Here is a 23,254-nt window from a genome sequence, read left to right as displayed (position 1 = left end):
AACCCAATTTTCTATTTAGACCGACATACAATTGTATAATGTAAATAAGTTCTAGAGTATTATATCAAGAATAACATTATTATGTCATTGATTAGATAATATGTGTATGCCTTTTGACGACCGGTTTGGCCTAGTGGGTAGTAGCCCTGCCTACGAAGCTGATGGTCCCGGGTTCAAATCCTGGTAAGGGCATTTATTCGTGAGATGATCATGGATATTTGTGCCTGAGTCATGGGTGTTTCCTATGTATTTAAGTATTTATAAATATTTATATATTATATATATCGTTGTCTAAGTAAAGAAAGAAAAGAATTTGTGTAATAATGTCCTCTAATATTTATTTATTATTTATTTATTTATTACGTTATTTAAAATGACGATATATCAAACTATAAAATATGAAAAAGAATAATCAAAAATGTAGTGCACCCGGTTTCAAGGGGTTCATCGTATCGTAATTATAACATGTTAATTTTTCCGCCACCAGTCCGGCATTCCCTTCATGGAGGTTCTGTGCAAGAACCGCTACGTAGGCCGCACGTTCATCCAGCCGTCCACCCGGCTGCGCCAGCTAGGCGTGGCCAAGAAGTTCGGCGCTCTCTCAGAGAACGTCAACGGCAAACGCATTGTGCTTATTGATGACTCCATAGTGCGAGGGAACACTATCGGACCGATTATAAAGCTGCTGAGAGACGCGGGAGCCGCTGAGGTGAGTAAAAACCGCTTATTATGTAAACTAGACAGGCTAAGTTGGCCGCATGCTCATCCAGCCGTCCACTCGACTGCGCCAGTTAGGCGAGGCCAAGAAATTCGGCGCTCTCTCAGAGACTGTCAATATCAAACGCATTGCGCTTATTGATGACTCCATTGAACATGACATAACATCCAATAGAAACCAATACTTGTTATTTAGATATTACGTAACAAAAGGTGTACAATTTCATCGACTTAATCTATCGGCCTATAACAGCCTCGGCCAATTTCTTTATTTCAACAAATTAGGGGATTCGTGTGAAACTATGATTCGCGTCATCGCGCATGACGCGTAAATTTGTCAAATTTAACCTTTAATAACATGACATTACAAGTTAAGGCACGCGTCAGCGTGAATGACACAATAAGATCGTAAGCACGTGAAATGTGTACGTATTCATATGTTAATTCAATTATTCATATATTTTTTTCAGGTGCACATCAGAATAGCGTCCCCGCCCCTGAAGTATCCATGCTACATGGGCATCAACATACCCACGCGAGAGGAGCTCATCGCCAACAAGATGGAAGCACCGAAGCTCGCTAAACATGTCGGTTAGTACTTTAACTATTACGGGTGCACAGAATAGGCGCCTTGGACTTGCTGTCACATTTATAGGTATTATCTATATTTCAACGTTTCGGGTTTATAAGTGATTTTTACATCCATTGTGACAGAAAAGAACTCCTATACCTGCAACTCTTCAATCTATGTCTTGGGTGTGAAAGTAGGCTTCATATCGTATTTTAACCGACTTCAAACAAAGGAGGTTCTCAGTTTGCAATACCTACTCGTTTTGATTATTTGTTTTGTTTCCGTTGCCCAATGGTGGAAGAGATCGCTCGTTTTTTCTTAAGCCCTATATTTTAATGAGTAGTACCAATGAGTATTTAATCTATCTATTCAGAAAATTCCGGTTGTACAAGACGATAGACAATATCGTGAAATGCTCCAATAGTGTACCCGCCTCTGAAGTACCTTTGCTGTAGTATATGGGATTCAACATACATACGCGAGAGTCAATACACAGCTATAGTATCCAGTCCACGGGTGTACAGTCAGCATCAATAGTAGCGGATGAAACAACGCGCCATAAGTATCTGATATTCCGGATAACTTTTCCAAATAAAGATAATTCTCTAAAATTTACTTCCAAATGTATATTTTTTAGTCTAAATTGTGCTACATATAGAACCATCAACTTTTGTTAAGCTGTTACAGAATGGTAGATACTTTTGAAACCTTGTTTGATCCGCTACTTTTGATGCTGACTGTACAAAATAACATCCCCATCCTTAACCTTTTAGACGCAAATTTGTTGACACATTTTGAATTTTATAACAAAATCTAGTTAAAATACATAGAAAATGAGCAATTTATATCACAATAAATTGGAAACTTAATAAATATATTGGAATTCCTTACATCCAAACGGCTTCTATGTCATGGTGACGTCCTAAAGTCACGATGTATTGCCATTTTGTTAGCGAGCGTTTCGAGAATAAACTGCGATTATCGGACTTTGACTATCATTTGTGACTTTTATATTGCTTTAAGGCAATGGGTCACATATAGACATTTGATCCTCAGAACAAACCTGATCGATTGATACCTTCAAAATTTTGTCAACTAGGCTATTGGTCCCATATACATTTGATCCTCATGAACAATTAATTACGAGTAGAACCATTAAACAAACAATATTCACCTAGCCCTATACATCGGTCTAATCTTACAAAAAAATCTCTTAATTTTTTTAAATGTTATTTGGAGTCCAAAATATTCATAGTTTTATAATAAAACTGCAAAACTGCGAATTTTTTGCAGTTTTTCGCAAAGTACGCAGGGAGCACAATTTTTTTAGCTTGCAAAACTAGTTTCACTTTCCCTCAAGGACTCCTAATAACATAAAAAAAATACAGCTTTACATCACGCATTGTTTTTAGCCAAATGGCAAAAAACGGAACCCTTATGGATTCGTCATGTCTCTCTGTCTGTCCGTCCGTATGTCACAGACACTTTTTTCTGAAACTATAAGAACTATACTATTGAAACTTGGTAAGTAAATGTATTCTATCAACCGCATTAAGATTTTCACACAAAAAAGAAAAAAAACAATAGATTTTGGGGGTTCCCCATACTTAGAATTGAAACATATAATTTTTTTTTCTAATATCATTTTTTCTAACCTGAATAGTTAGCGCGAGAGACACTTCCAAAGTAGTAAAATGTGTGCTCCCCCCTGTTACTTCTAAAATAAGAAAATGATAAAACTAAAAAAAATATATGATGTACATTACCATGCAAACTTCCACCGAAAATTGGTTTGAACGAGATCTAGTAAGTAGTTTTATTTTATACATTTTTCATATATTTTTTTCTTTCCAGGCGCCGACAGTCTGGAATACCTGAGCGTGGAGGGCCTCGTGAGCGCCATCCACTACAATATGAAGTCGACGCCGAGCGACGGCGTGGGCGGGCACTGCACCGCCTGCCTCACCGGAGACTACCCCGGGGGCCTGCCCGAGGCCGACTGGTGAACTGTACGGTAGGCTCGGGTCCATTAACACTGTACAATCTGCCATTTGTCTAAGAGGGACCGTTATGCTATGCTATGAATGCTTTTTTCGATTTTTTGACTATTGTAAAAATTAGTAGCGAAAAACAGTTTTCAATACAATTCTTTAAATGCTGGTTTTGTGGCCTGTGAGTAAGCTTGAATAATACCAAGTTATATCAGCTCCTTCAATAAGTCAAATCTCTTTCCCCCTTATTCATAAACGTCTACTAAAGTTGACAAGCCGCTAATAATCGTTTGTCCCTTTCCGACGTATTGCTATGATGGAAAGGGACAACAGATTATTAGCGGCTTGTCAACTTTAGTAGACGTTTATGAATAAGGGGGTTTATGGTCACTTTTTTGTTATAAAGTTGTCGTTTATACATGTACGTACACCGAGCCGCAAAATTGCATGGCCACTAGATTTGACGGACACAGATAAAATCAACATATTTTACATTATGGATATATACCAGCTTATATCTAAAATAGGCCCTTGAGGCATTGTACCAAGGGTGCTGGCGGCATTTCCTCGTTGTATTGCAATACTGATACGTTGTGCGAGGAAGCCGCCAGCTCTTCAGTCAACCTGACGCTTCGGAACAGAGAAAATTGCTTCTAAGATATTATAGAAATAATCCTATGAACGCCACGCCTATCGTCTGCGGCTCAGCATTTTGAACCCTATCGGAATGCATTAAGGTTAATATTGGGCGCGTCAGTTGACGCGTTTGGCGGACAAAGGGTTAAATGGGACCCGAGCCTGTATAAGAGATAATAACACATGAGTACAACTAGAACACATTTATTGTTTCGTAAAAGTACACAAGAGTACTTTAGAATCTATTTTTCAACATTTTCTAATTTTTGTGTGCCTTATTTTTATTATGTGCCTTATATACTTTTTGAGTATAACACGTATTTTTTAGATTAAGAATTGTCGTGCTGGTTTCGACTTAAATGAATAGACATTATTATTGTTGGTTACAGTAAAATTTTGTTAAATTAATATTAGACGCAGCGGCTGCGAGATCGGGTCAAAAAAATCTATGAGCAGTGGGATGAAACTGATCCTTTCGGGCATACTCGGCTCCGTTCGGCATAACATTATAACCTATTGAAACTATTTTTTGCAAATTTGACGAGGTGAAGTTACTTTAATGATCCGATTAAATTACTTTATTTATATCACTGTTTTTCTGTTCAAAAGATATCTGTGGTAGGTCAAAGGAACGTCAAGTTGTGCCAACCCTAATAATTGCCCGGAGCAAGTTTCCTCCCCCTGGTTGTGCCTGCAAATGAGCTAGCAAAATTTTACTGTAATATATTTTTTTATAATTATAACTATTATAAGGGTAACTCTCAAAATGATTCCTGTTGATATAATTATGTATAGTTGACATCAAAAATATGTTTACATTTTTCGCCTTATTACGCAGGAGTACGTCGACTGTACTTATTTAGTGATCTAATAATTTAGTTTTTTTACAGATTAATTGTGTCGATGTATATTAAAATTGCTCAAGTATACGTATAATAATCGTGTGAAAAATCAATACTTAGGTAATTTTGATATGCATTCATAGTTAGATTTTTTAAAGATATTCTAATGTTACAGTCTCATCTTAAAATGTGTAACTTAACAATTCTACTTGCATATGGGTACTAATAATAAGTACCGTGTTTGCTAGTTACAGTCGCCATCAGATATATCGGAGCGGCCGAGGTGCTCACAAATATCTGAACATGCCTCTATTGTCAAAGCGTGTTCGGATATTTATGAGCACCTCGGCCGCTCCGATATGTCTGATGGCGACTGAACACAGATTGCTGCTTTAGGCAGCTGTCTGACCAGCGGCGATGAAGCGATTATAGATAGATTATTTGCAAGAAATATACGTGCAGATTAATCGTTGCTCGGTGTCTCGCTCCGTCGGTCGGGCGTCTGCCTTATAGCAAAGATGCATTGATTAAGACGTGTAAAATATAAGACAATTTCGTGCTTCGAATTTGGCAGGTAAACGAGATGGTGCTGTACAGCTCAGGGCAGTCAAAAGTTGACGTTTGGCAATTCAGTGACCGCAAAATATACCGCAGTGCAGCGCCATCTGTTTTGGATGTCAAAATAAGGGGCACGTTGTTTTCTTAGACTTTACCTCTCTTTTACAATCACTTATCTTTGCTTATAGGTACTAAAATTGATCTTAGTTAATTCTCGAATAGTTAGATCTGATATTAAGGTTCCTGGACATTAAAAGTTTAATAAATATTTATCGAATAATCGTTTCAACTTATATAGTCTGTTCGGAAAGAGAAGAGTCGTGGAATGTTTTGGTCCCCATACATTCCACGACTCTTTCCGCACAGACTGTAACTTTACATTTTCTGCTTAAATTATGGACCATAAAAGTTCGCGGTATAGCATCATTTTTGCCGATTGTGATAAGCAGTCTCCGTAGCCTATGTGCGCCAGCAACTCCGGCGGAGTTACATGCGCGTTGCCGGCCCTCACGCGTTGAGCTCTGGCAACCTTACTTACAGAGGAACACTATGAGTAGGGTCTAGTGTTATTTGGCTGCGGGTTTCTGATTATCAGATTAATATTATTTTAAATTAAGGTATATTATTAAAAATGCGTCCTTTAAAAAAAATTCTTAAGAGTAAAGAATGTAAAGGCGATTGTAGACTTTGTTAGAACGGGATATGATTTAAATATGGTTGCCATGCCTTTGTTCATCTGTTTTTTTTTATATATATACAATACAGGTCGATTCACCAAAACTGGCGTGAAATGATCGAATGAAAAAGTATATTGTGTGCAAGTAAGTAAAAATAAATGTTAGACCAAGTCTGCAGCGATTTGATAGAAAATTATAAATAACACTTGCACAATCTTTGATGTCAAAAGCGTTGCTAAAGTCTAACTCTACTTATTTGTTTATTTCATTTGCGTATTTGGCGAATCGATGTGTAAATTGTAAATGGCTATGGTTCGTGTCATCCGCGATGGCGCGCGGACATGTCAAATCTGACCTTTAATATCATAACAATACGAGTCATGGCAGGCGTCGTCGTGAATGCCACGACCTTATAGTCTATACGTAGATGTATCTTTATTTTTATATTTTCAACTCTATAAACTGGCTAATAGAGTATAAATTGCAAGCACATTGCGTGCGATCAGTTGACAGTAGGTATAAATTAAGTACATTCCACCCTGTTGGTATAGAATAAGATGTTGTACGAATGTACAACTAAATATATTGAGAATAAATTAAATCATTTTGTTTGTAATTATGTGTTTGTTTCTGGGCATTTTATCCTAATACTACTACTTTATTGACCGAAACGTTAGCGTGGGTCTCCGTTTTAACTCTGGTATTTTGCTTTCGTATGTCCGGATGTTCTCTACAGGTCTCAATTCTTAATGGCTCAGTTTCATTGGTCGATATAAAGCGTGCGGGGACTCCCCGCAAGCGGTATAACGACTAGTGAAACTCATAAGTCGATAGGTCGGTCGATATGCAGCATGCGGGTGAGTCCCCGCAGGCGGTAAGGTGGTATAACAACTAGTGAAACTCATAAGTCGATAGTTCGGTCGATATGCAGCATGCGGGTGAGTCCCCGTAGGCGGTAAGGTGGTATAACAACTAGTGAAACTCATAAGTCGATAGTTCGGTCGATATGCAGCATGCGGGTGAGTCCCCGCAGGCGGTAAGGTGGTATAACAACTAGTGAAACTCATAAGTCGATAGTTCGGTCGATATGCAGCATGCGGGTGAGTCCCCGCAGGCGGTAAGGTGGTATAACAACTAGTGAAACTCATAAGTCGATAGTTCGGTCGATATGCAGCATGCGGGTGAGTCCCCGCAGGCGGTAAGGTGGTATAACAACTAGTGAAACTCATAAGTCGATAGTTCGGTCGATATGCAGCATGCGGGTGAGTCCCCGCAGGCGGTAAGGTGGTATAACAACTAGTGAAACTCATAAGTCGATAGTTCGGTCGATATGCAGCATGCGGGTGAGTCCCCGCAGGCGGTAAGGTGGTATAACAACTAGTGAAACTCATAAGTCGATAGGTCGGTCGAAATGCAGCATGCGGGTGAGTCCCCGCAGACGGTAAGGTGGTATAACGACTAGTGAAACTCATAAGTCGATAGTTCGGTCGATATGCAGCATGCGGGTGACCCCCGCAGGCGGTTAGGTGGTATAACGACTAATGAAAGTCATAATGGCATACTTACTTACTCCATTGGCTCATGCGACTCAAAATGAGACTTGTCCTCCGACACAAGACGAAGCCGAAGAAGGGAAAAATGTTTTGTGAGTTTTAAGTAAGTTTCGCCAAAAAGAAAGAATATTTTTTCTCAAATTTATATAAAAACATATATCATGGTAAAACTAGCGCTGAAAATGTTTTTTTTTTTGTAAAACCTAGTTTTTGCAATGGTTGCTTGTCACTTTTAGACATCTATGAAATAAATTCATTAATATATAATGTTTTCTTTTTGGTATTAATTCTGAAACTAGGCGAAATCCAGAAAAGTTTATATGACATTTTAGTCTCCAGTGCTACAGCTGCACTCTGGCGGCAGAACATTTCAGTAATACCCCATATTGGTTTGATTTAACATGCAGTTATTAATTTATCAAAGGAATTATGTCTAAAAGAAAGACTGCTTCTAAATATTTTATTCCAATTTATTTACACAATTTACTGGCTACTTAAATCTACCTAATACATTTTTGTCTGTACAACTAAATTATAATTTAGTTTTAAATACTTCCTTCAGAGGAACTTTTTATATTTTACTTCACATTTTAAAACACAGTGGTTCCTCCTCCTGAGGCCCGCGATCCAACTACAATGTTATTTAAACCATTTTCTATTACAACAGAGTTACATTTGTTTATTTCATTCCATTTCAAACAAAATGTTTTAGACCATATCAAAGATAATTGATTGTAATAGAGGTATAAAGTCTAAGAAAAAAACGTGCCCCTTATTTTGACATCCAAAACAGATGGCGCTGTACTGCGCCATATATTTAGCGGTCATTGTCAAACGCCAACTTTTGACCGCAAAATATATGGAGCTGTACAGCGTCATCTCGTTTACCTGTCAAATTCGAAGCACGAAATTGTCTTAGATTTTTCACATCTTAATCAATGTATCTGTAACGTTCCACAGAAAAAGGTACCTTGTGGCGGTTGGCACTTATCGCGTAGCAAGCGCCGACCGCCATAAGGTACGATTTCTCGTGGACGTCACATATTTCCTTCAAATTTAACTGCCGATTGTTCTTGCATGATGGGCCTTAGGGGGATATTGTTTTGTAATTTGTAACATTACCATTTTAATGCAACTTTGCCCAAACTGGCATCGATGTGTCAGGTGACAACCAAAACTCACTAATTACACAAGTTTGATGATGTCACTAATATTGTGCTATACAATACTTTTTCTACGAGTCATATAAAATAATATTTATCACAACTCAATATACCAACATGGAAACAAGACCTTGTTCTGCGGAATCAAGAAAAATCACCGACAAATTAAGTATATTCACGAAACTCTAAAGCTCCGGTTTCCTAGGATAGCGGTATTAGCTGTGCCGTCATATAGCGGGCGTAATATTAGATGCAAAAAGATTGTTCCTTGACTCACCGCCCTCTAGGAAACCGGACCATTCAACTGCTGTATTTACGGCCGCTATATGACGGCACGGCTATTCTAGAAAACCAGAGTTTTACTACATATTTTACTGGACAACCGTCCAAAAAACTGAAACGTACAAAAATTATGACTGACAAATTTGGATTTATAAATTTTAATATTCCCAGCTTTGAATGAGGGTTAACGCGTTTAATTTCGTCGCTTCGGTCGCTACTGTAGACGGAGGTTTTTCAAAATGGCGAATATATTTGGGGTTACCTTTTTTATCGCGAATTTTCACTCCTTATTCATAATTGTGGACAATATTATTTCTAGTTTTGATTATTCATAGTAAACATTTGACATAGTTCCATAAATAATGGTTTTAAAAAGTGCCAACTAAACGATATCCATAATTAGACAGGTGTAAAAACGGCAAAATTAGACGTTACACAAGAACACAGTGGGGTTGTCACAGACTTACACAACTGCCCAAAAGAAGTAGTGGTACAGTCAGCGTTAAATACTTTGTAGCAACCAAAGTAGCCAAATAGTTCGGTACACCATATATTTAGTATGGTGTACCGAACTATTTGGCCACTTTGACTGCTACGAAGTATTTGACGCTGACTGTACCGAGCTACTAGCAATGCCGATGTATGCAGCTCGGGTGCGCGCGACTCTCCTCTAAAGGCTGTATTGTTTTATAGATTGTGACTATACAGTTGAGTCGCTCGCGGCGCATCACAGGTGAAGTCATTTTTGAACTCTGTACTCTGTATCTTTAGGTATTTAAATAAAAGTAAACAAAATATACCCTCAAATGGCTCCTTAAGCCAGTTGAGAGTAGATTGAAACATAAAATGATCAAATAATGTAGGTTAAAGTCAGGTTGTTCAGTGACAGATCCAGTCTGTTTTGTATTTGGTTGGTTATATTGTTACCAATAAATGTTATAACTACCTGAAAATGTACAAATTGTTTGTGTACTTTTATTTAAATACCTAAAGATACAGAGTATAGTCAGACTTTCTAGTTCGTTGCGAAGAACGCAATAAAAGGATCCTATATTCACTATAAATACGCTATACAGTTCGTGTCATCCACGATGACGCGCAGATTTGTCAAATCTAAGCTTTAATAACATGACAATATGAGTCAAGGCACGCGTCTTCGTGAATGACACGATCTACAATTTTGTACGGTCACGTCTGAAAATATCGCCAAAAATATGTATAGACGACTTTATTGCCCATATATTAACGTAGTGTATACATATTTATAAAACATTTTTCGTACAGATATTTTCAGACGTGGCTGTAATTGTAACACTATGGAGGAGCGGCAATTCTTATTACCAGTATAATTAATAGGAAATCTCCACCTTATTTTTATTGTTTCATGTGTTAATTAAATTGGTTAAAATTAATTAAATTCCACCTTATTTTTATTGTTTCATGTGCTAATCTCAGAAATTTCAATACATAGTAATAACTAATAAAATTGGTTACTTCGTATGGAAATACGTTTTCATTGCTTTAGAGTGTATATTGGCCAGTATAGCGGCAATACCGTTAGTCTCCTCAGTAAAATAAGCTAATATAAATAACCTTTGGAAGGTCTAAAAGTCAGTCTCCAAATGGTAGATATAAACTATAATTACAGACGCAGCGGCGGAAAGCGCCGAAATTTTGAAACGTAATAAATATAAGAGCCTCGGTAGAGAGTACCATTTTGTACCTTTTGGCGTTGAAACTCTAGGTCCATGGGGTCCCAGCGCGCACAAGTTTTTTGGAGAAATCGCGAAACGTCTGGTTGACGTAACTGGTGACCGAAGAGCTGGCGGCTTCCTCGCACAACGTATCAGTATTGCGATACAACGAGGAAATGCCGCCAGCATCCTTGGTACAATGCCTCAAGGGCCTATTTTAGATATAAGCTAGTTATAGTAATCATCTGTATATATCCATTATGTATATTGTTATTGTCAATAAACTGTTTCATGTAATTACAGACAATGTACTAAATATTTCCTACATAATTTTTACTACACAAACAGTGAATTAAACGACAAATGAACCAGAGTTTTAGAGAAACCATTTATTTTATCATTGGCAGTCTTTACTTTATACTTGTTTGTCCTCGAGAGCCTACGTGTTCTGCCACCAGAGTGCAGCACTAGCGCACACACGGTGCCCGTGAGCATTGCGAGAGATATTAACAGTATATTCCTGATCATATTTAAACACTAAAATGTCCTATAAACTTTTCTGGAATACGCCTAATTTCAGAGTTAAAGTCACTTAAAAAAAAAAAAAAATTGTTAGTGCAAAACGACTTTATGATGGCGATGTTTTATGGGGCTTAGTCCAAATATACTTATGGATAGATGTCAAAAAGTGACTTGTCAAGTGTTACTTGTTACACTTTGCAAAAAATAAGTTTTACAGAGAAAAAAAAAATCGAGTTACATTACATTTTAAATAAACAAACAAAATATCGAAATATTTTTTTTTTTTTTTATTGATCTAAACTCATATGTCATTCCTTCTTGTGGCCTCAGAAATGCGTGGTTAAAATCTCTCGGGTTCCTCGTGGGCACCTTGTATTGTAAACCATAGATTAACTTTAAAAAAAAATTCTATGCCTTAAACAGTTTTTTGACAAGTCTTCATTGTGACTTTTATGGAGTGTGGAATTAAGAGGAGTGACTTCTCTTATGGTAGAATTGTTGCAAAAGTGTCCAGCTGTCAGCTATAAATAATAGTTCCAAATCTCTCCAGAGTAGCGCTGGAGTAGCTAAGAACCTAGGCGCTATTGACGGAGTGAAGTGCGCTGTCTATGATTTGATTTTTTTGTTCAAGTATTCTAGGTATTGTTGCGCTACCTATTTAAGGTTTTTTGATTACACTTTTTGGTACATGGAGATTTATTTCCTTACCTCCACCTTCCGTAGTGACTTTGATGCATCGGCGGTTTGTTTACGGAGGGCCTACCAGGAAACGCGAAAATGCAAATTTCGTTATCTGCATCTTTATCGCTCAAATGTGCGTGAGCGATAGAGGCAAATAACAAAACTTCGATTTCCGTGTTTCGCAGTAGGCCCTCAGTATGTGCTAGTGGCGCCCCCTATGCAGTTTTGCGTAATATTCCTATTATAGTGAATACTTTTTGGTGTCACGCGTTACCATACTTGTCCAGAGACTTTTATAATGATAACCTTGATTTTATGGTATGTAAATTTACCAAACATAAATACTGTGACTATAGATGTGCCGTTCTCGACAATGTTCTCCGTTTTGTGTGAGAGAACGTTCCTCTTAATAAATGGAGAACATTCTCGAGAACGGCACAACTATAACCGAATACCGGTGTAACTATAGTCGAGTTTTATCACCCGGAAAATATTGTTATATGATTATTTTTGTCTATTTAATTTTAAATTTATTAATTTACTAAAAGTCTGAAATAAAAAAAAATCATTGCATTTCATAACTGTGTCCGCACACTATAAACGAACATTTTCCACTCATAAATTATGGTAATTTTCAAAATATCGGGCGTTCTCCCGAGCCTTGGTAATTTGTCTCCATATAATTATAGTAAAGAGTCACAGACTGTGTTTCCCGACCACGGCCTCCACGTCGTCCGGCTCCTTGAGGCAGGACGCGGTGAGCACCAGCGGCTCTCCGTCCGTTATTAGCACGTCGTCCTCGATTCGGATGCCGATGCCCCGGAATTCCGGAGGCACTGACGTGTCGTCCGGACGGATGTATATGCCTGGAAACAAAGATTCTTTTGATTTTTGGTGTGTGTGGCGGTTCAAAAGCGTGGTTGCAAACCTAGGTCATGCCGTAGAGAAAAGAAAAAAAAATAGCCACAACCGAATACAGAACCTCCTCCTTTCTATGAAATTGAAGTCAGTTAAAAACTGTTCTCGAAAAAACAAATCAAGGTCCATCCTACCCTCAAAGGGTTTCAAGCCTATCCCAAATCAAAATCCTAGAGCCGCCATCTAGTTAGTTATGCTGGGCATTTTCCGCAAATCGACATCCTTTGTGGGTTGGGTTGGGTAAGTAAAGCGATCCCAGCGCATAAGGTGGTAAAAATTAGAACTAACTGCGGATAGCGTCTTTAACATTTCACAAAAGTTATATGGCTCGTGATGAAACTTTAATTTACGATTTCTCCTGAAATATTAATTTAAATTGAATGGTGTAAGGGACCATTGTAATCTGTATGAAATGCTTCATATAACTAACGTATTTAATTTGGTAATTGTCAATAATGTATCCGTGTAAATAGCTTTGCAAATGCCACATATTACGTGATCTTTTTCTAGAAGTTAAGAATGGGTAGGTATAGTAAGTTATCCTTAAAAGATAGACATTTAACATCGTGGACTTTTTTGTAGACCTATGAATGAGAAACAACCCCACCATACATTGTGTTATAGCTCAAACGGATTAGACAGCGTTTTCGATTAAAGCTCCTAGCCAACGTGATTTTTTTCGACAACATCATTATATTTCAACCAATTTACACGAAACCTTAACAAGTTTTATACCTAAGCCTTTCTCAAGAATCACTTTATTGATAGATGAAAGTCGTATGTAAATCCGTTCAGTAGTTTTTAGTCTGGAGTAGTTTTATAAGATGTAGTGCATTGGCGTTTACCCTAGACTTGCGGACGCTAGGTTGCGTGACAGTCGTGCACATAGCTAATTTTGCGTGAAACGAGGTAGCGCTACTCTAACCACCCAGGTCCTCCACGAAGCCTAGCAGTGTCTTCAGGTTGCTAACTGCCTCCTTTAGTGTGCACGGAGTCCATAGGTATTTGCTCCTGTATACTTCTACCTGTTCGCAGGCTAAGAGAATATATTTTGCGGTTTACTCTTCTTCCATGCACGCTCTGCAGATAGGGATGTCTGTTTTATCCATATTGTGTAGGTGTTTGTTGAGTGTGTATTATGTAGGTGTTTGTTCAGTATCCTGTAATTAATGCTACTATTTTTCGTAGTTGCCCGTCATTTATTATAATAAATGAACATACCAGGCTCCACGGTGACCACCATGTCCGTCCTGACGGGCATGTGCCGGCGCACCAGCGGCGTGTCGTGCACATCCAGCCCCAGGTAGTGGGACACGTGGTGCGGACACAGGCGGTATGCTTTCTGAAACATCCACATTCAATATACAGAGACAGTTGAGGAAATATAGAGGAATTAAAATTAATTCCCGTCTTTGGATAATAGATGGAAATGAAATCATTTCCATCTATTCCCAAAGAGCACAGATGTTAAATACTAAGATGGGAATACACCTCTAGATTCTATAACCCCTAGGTAACTAAGAACTACAATACAATACTGTTCGTGTCATCCACGATGACGCGCAGATTTGTCAAAACTAACCTTTAATAACATGACATTACGAGTCAAGGCACGTGTCATCGTGAATGACACGATCTACACAAAGCTACTTACGCCTACAAGGTCGTTCCCGTCTATATTCCTAGGTAAGATGCCCTCCTGCTGCAGATGCTTGCCTAATAAGCTGCACATGGAGTCGAACAACTGGTCCAACGCTCTTCTGTACGCACCTATGATGGTGTATCATGTCTAAGGTTACATGGAGCAGAGATCGATAATAATTCCTTCCGATATGTGGTCAAATAGGAATACTTTCATTCCCGTCTATGATCCAAGAACAGACGGGAATGAAATCATTTCCATCTGTTCCCAAAGAGCACAGATGTTAAAGACTAAAATGGGAATACACCTCTAGAATTTATAACCACTAGGTAACTAAAAACTAGTACACAATGCTACTTACGCCAACAAGGTCGTTCCCGTCTATGTTCCTAGGCAAGATGCCCTCCTGCTGCAGATGCTTGCCTAGCAACCTGCACATGGAGTCGAACAACTGGTCCAACGCCGGTCGGTGCTCGCCTAGTATTTGTATTAACCGCTTCTGTTATAAGATATACAAAAATTACAACTTTATTTTAAATAAATATTATAGGGACATTCTTACACAAATTGACTAAGTCCCACGGTAAACTCTAAAAGGCTTGTGTTGTGACAACGATATAATTATATAACATACAAATACTTAAATACATAGAAAACCGGTTTTAAAAATAGCGGTAAATACCGATTTATTTTGATTCTACTCCAAACTTTCAGAAGAACGTGAACGTTTTAAGAACTTTATTGTAACCTGAATACACGGGTTTATTCGACGAGCGACGAGACGGCCGGCCGGTTTGGTGGTGTGTCACGTAAACAAAGACAACGACATAGGAAGGAACCGGTTTTTATTGTTCTAAACCGGTTAATCTGATAAGAAATCTATGGAAATGTCCTACAAAACCGGTTTCAAAGTTTGGAAATTTAACCGGTTTCCAAGCCTCGGTTACAGGGGCCCCGCGGTGACAGATTGACAGATTCTCAATTCCATTAGTAAATGCCGGCGTATTGGAGCAGCATAATAAATATCTGGGAACAATCTTACACAGATCGACTTAGCTCTGAACTATACTCTGTATCTTTAGGTATTTAAAAAAAGGTATGAATGCCTTTACCGGGATTCGAATCCGGGACCATCGGCTTCATAGGCAGGATCACTACCCACTAGGTCAAACCGGCCATATATACATACCAATGTACGGAATTCTCCGTCCTTAAGAGCAATTCCTAGCTGAGCAACTTTTCAAATCTCGAATTTTTGAAGCTGTTTCTGTCGCGCTGCGCTGGGCACGAGTGCGTGCGTGCGATAAGGGCAACTGCAGCTCGGACTAAATCTCCCACGCAAAAAACTCAAATATCGAGGTTTCGCTCTCGACTGTTTCCTCCTCCAAAACGCAACCAATCATAATGAAATTTTGGAAACTGCAAGAGGAAGAAATAATATATGCCGCTATGTTTTGAATTCGCACGCAGGCACTCCCGCCCACCGCAGCGCGACAGAAACATAGCTTTGAAAAAATCATTACTATAGGTTAAAAATCCAGGGAGGAAACAGTCGAGATCGTTTGTTATATGGAAAAAACGCAAATAGGAATTTCTCTCAACACTGGGTGGAACTCACTTGAACATTAAGAATGAGCTCGTACAGTATTCTCTGGTGCTTGGTGAATTTCCCCGACACCGGCCACGTCCGGGAGATATCCGAGTTGTATAACCAGCGTTGACTGCCTGTCAATTATACGACTGTCATTAAGAGGGATCACGTGATTATTCCACTAAATATTTTCCATTCTCCATGATTTTTTAGTATTTAATTGACACAATGAAAAGCTAGATATAGAGGGTGATTTCGAAGTCGTGGAGCAAGAGACCAAGACATCACACAAAACTCAAAGATGAATCTAATGATGTTGCTCATTATTTATTATCACCAATAATTATGATTATTTTTCAGATGACAAGTGGAAAAAAACATTTTTGCATACAATTTGGTCACCCTACTCAATGTGACGTCTCGTCGCTTTCCATACAGCGTATGTCAAAAGTCATAGGGTGACCATGATTACTTCATATAAGATTAATTTTACTTGAGAAATAATATAAATTAAACTAATTATCTTTAAATCAAATACTTCCGTATGATAATGTGAATCATTTATAGATTTAGACAAAGTGGTTCTGGATCACGACCCAGAAATCATCCTGGTTTTCCTTTTTTTTTACAAAATTCACAATTTTTTTTTAAGCGAAACCTATAAACCAAAAATACATTATGCTGAAGCGATCGACATCAAAATCAAAGTGACTTGTTAATATTTAGTTAGTGGAAACCGTTTTCTCCCGAAATGGAATTCCAAAGCAAAAATACCGTTATTTCGCTAGGATCGCATAGCTATTCTGGCCTCTTATTTTATAATCAAAACCCGTTATAGGTAAAAAACTTAAGTAAGTCACCTGTTGTATGTAGTTGTGACGTGTTCGAATAGATATTTGTTTTGTTTGTGTGTGTCTTTTATCCATGTATTGTCTATTCGAACACGTCACAACTACATACAACAGGTGACTTACTTAAGTTTCTCAACAAAATTTCTTTACCTTTATTTAGGTGAAACCTATGAAATTGTTGTCGGAGTCTTTATTCAAGGACTCGACCTTTGGAGCTCTCTTAAAAGACTCAAATACTCAACTCGCCTCGGGACTTAAAAGACATGGAAGTTTTTTAAGCGCCGAGTTTCGTAAACACGAATCGAGTTCTTCAAATTCAGACGCAAGGGACTCGAGTTCGAGTAGTACACAATACACTCGGCCCGGATGCGAGAAGTGTTTTTAACCTTTCGAGACCCTTGGGCTCCCTGGGTAGCCAGCTTCTAAAACCAATGACGGAATGTCGCTATATTTGTCCGGGTCTCGAAAGGTTAAACCGTGTAAAGCTCCTTGTAAAGTTCCAGTGCAGCAGTTCGAGAAGTCGGCACCGATAGAAGACAGCGATCACGTGGCCGAAACTCAAATCTTGTAGGCGTTGGGACAAACATGATGTAGTGTACCTGAGTCAACTAGCACCATCTCCTCGGCGTTCAGCAGCTGGTTGTTGGTGACGTAGTGTATGTGCGTGGCTCGGGCGCCGCCGGCCACCACGGGCGGGAACGCGGGGTGCTCCGCCCCTGAGGCGCGAGCGCTGTAGTCTAGTACTGCGGTCAGGTAGTGCTCGGATACGCCTGAAATTGTTATGAAAAATTTCAATTCGCTGTATTCTTTAACATTTTAACCTTTTGAACGCCACACCTATCGCACGCGGCGCGTAATAGTGAACCTTGTCGGTACGCATGAAGGTTGATATTGGGCTGTAGCTGCGCGCGTCATATGACGTCTTTGGCGGTCAAAAGGTTAAACGCCAAGAAGACCTAAAGTCGTCGTTAATAGTCGTGCCCGCAGCGCCAAGGACAACTACAGGTGTTATGGCGGACGCTGTCAAAGTAACCATCACACTTTCGAGTAAGATTTACATTAGCTCGATTGCGCCCGGGAGCTTGGCGTTTCAGTGATGTTTGTATTTATGACATAAAGCGTTCAAAGGGTTAAATATGGTGTCTGAAGCTACATAAACTAAGACTAGATATACCTTATCCTTTGTGAGCACTCCATGTTTACTACAATGTATGGAGTGAACAGTCTATGTTTACTTCTTATTTCTGTACGTCAGGACGATTAACGCGTTCTTGACATCAGCTTCTAACTGCGATGTGTTTGCTAGCAGATGGGTGAATGTGTGTCGTGACTGTATGAAATAGTGTGAGATGACTACTAAACAGATATTTGATCCTAAAACAAACCTGATCAACTACCATTAAGAAAAACTTGTCATCTAGGCTATTCTTACCAGGTTTAGTGACCGCCATAGCCATATTAATAGCCTGACTGCCGATATAACAGGTCTCCTTCATGAGCTCTTTCTCCGCGGGGCTCTTGATGGACCTCATCACGTGCAGGGCCTTCTGCGGGTCCCCGGACGCGGCCCCGGCCTGCCACACGGGCCCTAGCAGTTCATTGACCTCGCGGTTGGCGTCGCGCGTGCTCCAGACGATGGAAGGGCGCGTGGATGAGGCTACTCTGAAAAGTATGGGGGATTGATAGTGGTGTCATATTATACCTATACTTGTCGCAAAACTGGCGACTGATGTCATAATGCTATCTCTTTTACCCTTGTTAAGAGCAACCAAGAGTGAAAGAGATGGGATTATGACCTGACTCGCCACTTATGTTCATAATCATAATCTTTATTGTTTGTGATAAATGGGTTACATTGCCAGTAGTTACTGTTTTAACAATTTTACATGGACTCACCAAAGCGCCTTTACAAATGTACCATTAGCCGTATAAGTGCAGGCGACTTTATCAATGAATTCATTCATAATTTCTCTATGAAATTTCGCTCACTGTCCAAACAAACATTTCCTATGTATCTTACAATGAAATAATCTCAAGCAATTCGATCATAAATAACATTCAGGGTGCTGATGGGGCTGAAGAAATATTGTAGTGCATCGGGAATGTTTGCGGAAGCTCGAACGGATTGTTTTAGTACAATCACCCGTAAACGAGTCGCCTCCCTGGTGCACAGGGTATGGAATAGCGCCAACAGCATCCTGAAAGCCATTGCCGAGAGATGGGACAATCCTATCTTATTTTTCTGGGTGAGAAAGCACACGCAGTCGAGTTTTATCACCCGGAAAATATATAGGATTATTTTAGTTGATTAATTTTAATTATAAATTTATTCATACTTATCATTGTTTACTAACCATTCATGTGCAATAAACTACTAACAAAACTATGGATTTGAAAAAGTCTGAAATATTTTTTTTTCCTTCATTCATTTAAAAAGAAATAAATTTCAATCGAAGTCAAACACAATCAAATCCCATAAAATGATTATTTAAGAATTCGTTAATACTATAAAAACATCTCTGCACTTGCCAAGCATGGACTTGTGTTTTGCGTTAAGTATTTTAGCAAAAACGAGGGATTGACAAAATTTCTATAGGGACCGTGCGCGTTGGAGGGTCTGCCATCTTGGGGTTGAATCGGAACCATAAATATGCACATTTACACGTCAAGTGTTTTCTTGTGCATAGTAGGTTCTGCCATCTTGTGGGCTACATCGGAACAATAAACATCACATTTACGCTTCGCGCCAAATATCTGACGGCTCCTGTGCTGCCTCCTACAGTTCATGCACGCTCCCTATTGACCTTATTTTTTATATTACAAAAGTAATATTGTACCAGACAACGATCGTGCAAAATTTCATTTTTATTGTATGGCGGCTAAATTCTTGCAATACTTATACAATATATTGTAATACTTGTAATGTGTCAACCACAAAAGCAAACCAGAACCAGATCTGGTGTCGCACAGAAACATGTCTAATGCAAGTAAACACTGCATGCAGAAACAGTTAAAAAAAAAAGTTGACAACACATAAGTATATACACGGTGTAACATTGGGAAACCGAAAGATTTTAACCACGCACTTCTGATGCCAAAAGAAGGAAAAAATGTTATATGAGTTTAAGTAAATTACGCCAAAATTTTTTTTCAAATTTTTTAATGTATTTGTACGTAAAAAAGTGAATGTTATAGTAAAACTGACACTGAAAATTAATTTTTACATTTTTTTGTAAAACCTAGTTATTGCAATGGTTACTTGACACTTTGATATCTATTAATAAGGATATTTAGACTACGCCCCATAATGGCATCATCGACAATTCGTTTGCGTAAAATTCCGTATATGAGGTTTTTTTTTTAAATAATTACAAGATTGAAGATTCAATTATTTTTTAAAACAATTACACGATTATTATAAACATCGACAAAACAGCAATTGCTTTTAGTTTCAGCAGTCAAAATTAATTGTGATCTATTGCCTATCCTCCTGTAAGAAATTTCCCATAGATGTATTTGGTGGTATTGACTACACTTGTACACACTTGGCTATGCTAAGGAAGTTGCCAACGGGAGGCCGCGTAGCAGGCGGTCCTCGGGCCCTCCCACAGCTAGGCATGCTTGTCATGCCGGAAGAGGATTCATGTCGTAACAAGTCAACTAATGTTTACTGTACGCACTTGGCTATGTAGCTAGAGAAGTTGCCAACAGGGCGCGCCTCGTCGACCGCGAAGAGGCGCGCGGCCGCGTGGCAGCCGGTCCGCGGGCCCTCCCACAGCTCCGCGTGCTCGTCCTTATCGTGCACGAAGAGGATTGACTGGAAGAATAACAAATATTAGCAATTTCAATTAGATTACTACACTTAACAATAAACCAGGAAGACATCACTACAGGCTCGTCCAAAAATATGTTCACACACAATTTTCGTTACTTACACATCTTCTATACAACGTGTCTCTACTCTCTGGACATAGATGAATAGGACATGTTGATTAGGGTATTTCTAACCTATGTGCAAAGTCTCACTCCAAACGACATAATATTAACGGAGAAATTAACGATTTACGATTTAATACTTTGGAACAGCCTGTATGTAGACACATTAAAGAGTTATGTCATGTCACTAGTGTCACTTAAATCTTATCGTCATTGTGAACGACTAATACAGTATGTTCCTATTTATTGATGATTTATATGAATTAATTTAACTTTTAAAATATTTTTTTTTTATGTTTATCTAATCAAATAATTTACCATATTAGAACATTCCTGAGAAGGAACTTGACTCGGGATCTTGGTCAATGTCCAGAGAGTAGAGACACATTGTATATATAATAGTTACCTTAAAGTTGTCGGTTTGTGCCAGTTTGACCATGACTAGAATTGCCGAAGCCTCCAAGCATCCCGTTAGATAAAAGAAGTCTGAATTCTGTCGGAATACATATGGAATTTTGTCTGACATGTATTGCTTGTTTGCTGCTGGTATCACTATCTGAAAATGTACAAATATAAGTTAGTGTGAAATGTGAAAATATATATTCTTGTTATTTGTTAGCTAAAAATAAATGGTAAAATAACAAAATATTCTCAAGAGATTTTCAGTAATTTAGGCCAGAATACAAATAAATAAATAAATATTATAGGATATTATTACACAAATTGACTAAGTCCCACAGTAGGCTTGTGTTGAGGGTACTTAGACAATGATATATATAATATATACATATTTATAAATACTTAAATACATAGAAAACACCCATGACTCTGGAACAAATATCCATGCTCATCACACGAATAAATGTCCTTACCAGGATTTGAACCTGGGACCATCGGCTTCATAGGCAGGGTCACTACCCACTAGGCCAGACCGGTCGTCAAATAACAAATAATATCAATGTTTTAATTTCTAATGTATGTTATTTAAACCATGATCTTTTCAGGCTTGATATACTCGTATAGTGAGAGAAAGTACAGACATTATTTTTGAGACAAATTCTGAGATAATGTCTTGGAGAACTATTTATAGTACTGAAAAACTTTAAACAGCATTCCAACTGTGGTGGTCTTGCAGGTGTCCATGGGCACCAGTAATTGCTTACCATGAGGCGCCCCATCTGCATATATGCCTCCTATGTCATAAAACAAATAATAAAGGATGACAACCTGTCTGGCCTAGTGGGTAGTGACTCTGCCTATAATCCGATGATCCTGGGTTCAATCCTGGCATTTATTTGTGTGATGAGCACAAATATTAGTTCCTGAGTAATGGGTTTTGGCTATGTATATTTATATATGTCTGTGTCTAAGTATCCACAAGCCTTATTGAGCTTCTCTTAGGGGCTATGTAAGGCTCTACAGCCTATGTATCACTGCCACCATTCCTGATCTATTGTGATCGCCACCTACTACAACTCTCGATCCAAGCCTGCAACTTCAAACAGCTGCAAGATCTTTTTGATCTCGAGTTTACTGTGGTCCCAATTTGTGTACCATACCATAATATTTATTTATTAGGATATTAAATAAATAGATTGAGGGGTGAGTGGTCAAAAATGATAAGACAAGCATGGCATATGGGTTTTTGAATTTAGAACTATATGTTATGTGTGCAGAGTTCATATTTAAATCAAAAATATCTAGACTTAGTTATAGGGTTTGATCGCTCAGCTCTTTTAGTTCCTTACTATGTGTGACTGATGCTCATTGTGAACCTCAGCTGCTAATTTCTGAACCAATGTTTCCCGCCTTTCTCTGTATTCCATCTGTGTGATGCCGCAAGTTAGGAAATCTGGCTCAATCAGATGGGGATGAGTGTGAAATGTAGGCTGACCCATTATTCCTTTGGGTATTTGAAATTTTGACACCATCTTTTCGTCAGAAGGATGATCAATGACCGACATGCGTCTTACTATCTGTTCCGACTTCCCACATACTTTCCTTCGACTTTTGGAAACTGGAAAAAATATATAATAAAGTTATTTTTGCCTCTACTACATGTGTGTTGCGTAAACTCACATCTTCTGTATTTTAGAAGGAAACTACATTAATTCTGAAGTAATTGATCAAGAATTAAAACTAGTATCTATCAATGACCGAGCTACAAAGTAAATTACTGTAATATACGAGATTTTTTCCAAAAAATATTTGTTTCTACGCGATTATTAGTATACTTAGAATATATAACCTATATATTAGAACATACCTGTATTAAATAAATTTTTCCGAAAATTATGCATTGTGATAAATTGAAAGTAATTAGCAATTAAGGATACAGAAAAGAAATTTGTTTATTTGGGCCAGTGGAAGAATACGAAAGAATTTTGGTGCTATGTGAACGGTATGTGACTGACGTTTAGTTAATTGTT

General features: G+C 38.4%; 2 protein-coding genes across 7 annotated transcripts in view; one reads left to right on the top strand and one right to left on the bottom strand.

The window, feature by feature from the left end:
* LOC133525413 (amidophosphoribosyltransferase-like) overlaps positions 1-6,608 on the top strand; it is a 41,306-nt gene extending 34,698 nt beyond the window's left edge. For all 5 annotated transcript variants that reach the window (XM_061861669.1, XM_061861676.1, XM_061861685.1 and 2 more), the window contains 3 exons: positions 488-709; positions 1,188-1,308; positions 3,143-6,608. In XM_061861669.1, the coding sequence (XP_061717653.1) occupies positions 488-709; positions 1,188-1,308; positions 3,143-3,294 (495 nt within the window). In that variant the 3' untranslated portion in view covers positions 3,295-6,608. The remainder of the gene's footprint in view (positions 1-487; positions 710-1,187; positions 1,309-3,142) is intronic.
* Positions 6,609-12,442: 5,834 nt separating this feature from the next.
* On the bottom strand, positions 12,443-23,236 carry LOC133525446 (xaa-Pro aminopeptidase 3-like). Of its 2 annotated transcripts, none has more exons than XM_061861703.1 (10): positions 23,092-23,236; positions 22,574-22,842; positions 21,232-21,381; positions 20,570-20,706; positions 18,322-18,551; positions 17,489-17,659; positions 16,066-16,172; positions 14,809-14,946; positions 14,027-14,147; positions 12,443-12,753 (listed from the first exon to the last, which is right to left on the bottom strand). In XM_061861703.1, the coding sequence occupies exons 1-10, from the start codon at positions 23,123-23,125 to the stop codon at positions 12,584-12,586; spliced, it is 1,527 nt and encodes a 508-aa protein (XP_061717687.1). In that variant the 5' UTR covers positions 23,126-23,236; the 3' UTR covers positions 12,443-12,583. The 2 variants fall into 2 exon arrangements, with proteins under 2 accessions (XP_061717687.1, XP_061717693.1); XM_061861709.1 differs by having other exon boundaries at positions 14,027-14,143.
* Positions 23,237-23,254: the final 18 nt, after the last annotated feature.

Source organism: Cydia pomonella, chromosome 1 (genome assembly GCF_033807575.1).
Source record: "Cydia pomonella isolate Wapato2018A chromosome 1, ilCydPomo1, whole genome shotgun sequence".
In the NCBI taxonomy this organism is placed as follows: domain Eukaryota; kingdom Metazoa; phylum Arthropoda; class Insecta; order Lepidoptera; family Tortricidae; genus Cydia; species Cydia pomonella.
The sequence above is the reverse complement of the archived record's forward strand: the minus strand, read 5'-3'. Positions and strand labels throughout refer to the sequence as shown.

Coding starts and splice junctions, on each gene's coding strand:
- LOC133525446 (XM_061861703.1), bottom strand. CDS start 23,125: ATGCATAATTTTCGGAAAAATTTATTTAATACAG. Junction 22,843..23,091: donor GAAAAATTTATTTAATACAG/GTATGTTCTAAT, acceptor TATTTTTTCCAG/TTTCCAAAAGTCGAAGGAAA. Junction 20,707..21,231: donor CACAAACCGACAACTTTAAG/GTAACTATTATA, acceptor TTATTCTTCCAG/TCAATCCTCTTCGTGCACGA.